We start from the raw sequence: 1182 nt of genomic DNA, 5'->3' as shown, positions 1-1182 counted from the left end.
TGGGTGTGTGTGGGGGGGGGGGGGGGGGGGGGGGCGAGGCTGAAGGCACCCATCTTGGAGCCAGCAGATGCGGGGATCAGGTAAGTAAAAGTGCTTTACTCTGGTCCCCTAGGCTTAAAAGAGCAGTCAAACCTTAAAGTGCCTTCCCTGCAAGGTTAGAGTCTTGGTTTGCCCAGAGACAGGCTCTAAAGTATTGAAGCAAGCATGTCAGCAGGGCAACCAGGTAAATACAATATAACTAATCACGTGTTTCTACATTTTATTTTCCAGACCTAGAAATATTTGTTCATAATGGCTTCAGCTGCATCCTCACCTCCCGACGACCCCTCAGCCCCAAACATGGTCACCCAAGAGTTCTGGAGGTCACATGTGTTTGGATACAGTTCATCAGTTACAGGTCACATCAGTCATCGAGCCAACAATTTCAAAAGACATCCAAAGAGAAGAAAACTTATTCGGCCTTCACCACCTCCTCCCCCTAACACCCCGTGTCCGCTTGATCTGATTGATTTTGTAGACCTTCACCCTCGAAGATCTTTTATGGAACTTTTGTTTAACGGGTGTATATTGTTCGGCATCGAGTTCTGTTATGCAATGGAGACAGCGTATGTCACACCGGTACTTCTTCAGATGGGTCTTCCAGATGAGTTCTATAGCATGGTCTGGTTTATCAGCCCCATTCTGGGTAATACTGATTTCTGTATGGCATTATGATCAGCCTAGTGAAGCCTAAAATGGAAACTATTGTGTATGAATGAAACAGTAATGGGGCTTGTTGCCAGGATATGGACACCCAAGTATTTACATATTCATAATAGGCAGTCAGTGGACTTGAAAACAAACCCTAACTGACCCCAATGGCTGCAGGCACTGTGGAGCAGTTAATCCTCAAATTTTACAGCAGAAGCACTGAAGTCCTTCAAGTTCTTCTCTCATCTGCTCCTCCTGCTCCCCTCTTCTAACAGTGATTCAACAGCTCAGCTCACCCTGCTCCCCTGTGTTTCAGGAGTGATTGAGCAGCTACCCTCCTCCTGCTCTCCTCTTTTAGTTGTATATCAACAGTTCAGCTCATCTTTTCCAAAAGTGATTTGGCAGCTCACCCTGCTCCCCTGCCTTCCAGGAGAGACTGAACAGCTCAGCTTCCCCTGCTTGCTTCCGTCTTCAAGCAGTGAATCAGCAGTT

General features: G+C 47.1%; 1 protein-coding gene across 1 annotated transcript in view; it reads left to right on the top strand.

Annotated features, from left to right (window-relative positions):
• The window catches only part of SLC45A1 (solute carrier family 45 member 1), a 23929-nt gene that overhangs the window by 4668 nt on the left and 18079 nt on the right, over window positions 1-1182 (top strand). Inside the window, exon 2 of the mRNA XM_018552679.1 lies at window positions 271-685. Within this exon, the coding sequence (XP_018408181.1) occupies window positions 292-685 (394 nt within the window). The 5' untranslated portion in view covers window positions 271-291. The remainder of the gene's footprint in view (window positions 1-270; window positions 686-1182) is intronic.

This window comes from Nanorana parkeri, unplaced genomic scaffold (genome assembly GCF_000935625.1).
Source record: "Nanorana parkeri isolate BGI_ZX_2015 unplaced genomic scaffold, ASM93562v1 scaffold94, whole genome shotgun sequence".
Taxonomy (NCBI): Eukaryota; Metazoa; Chordata; class Amphibia; order Anura; family Dicroglossidae; genus Nanorana; species Nanorana parkeri.
The sequence above is the reverse complement of the archived record's forward strand: the minus strand, read 5'-3'. Positions and strand labels throughout refer to the sequence as shown.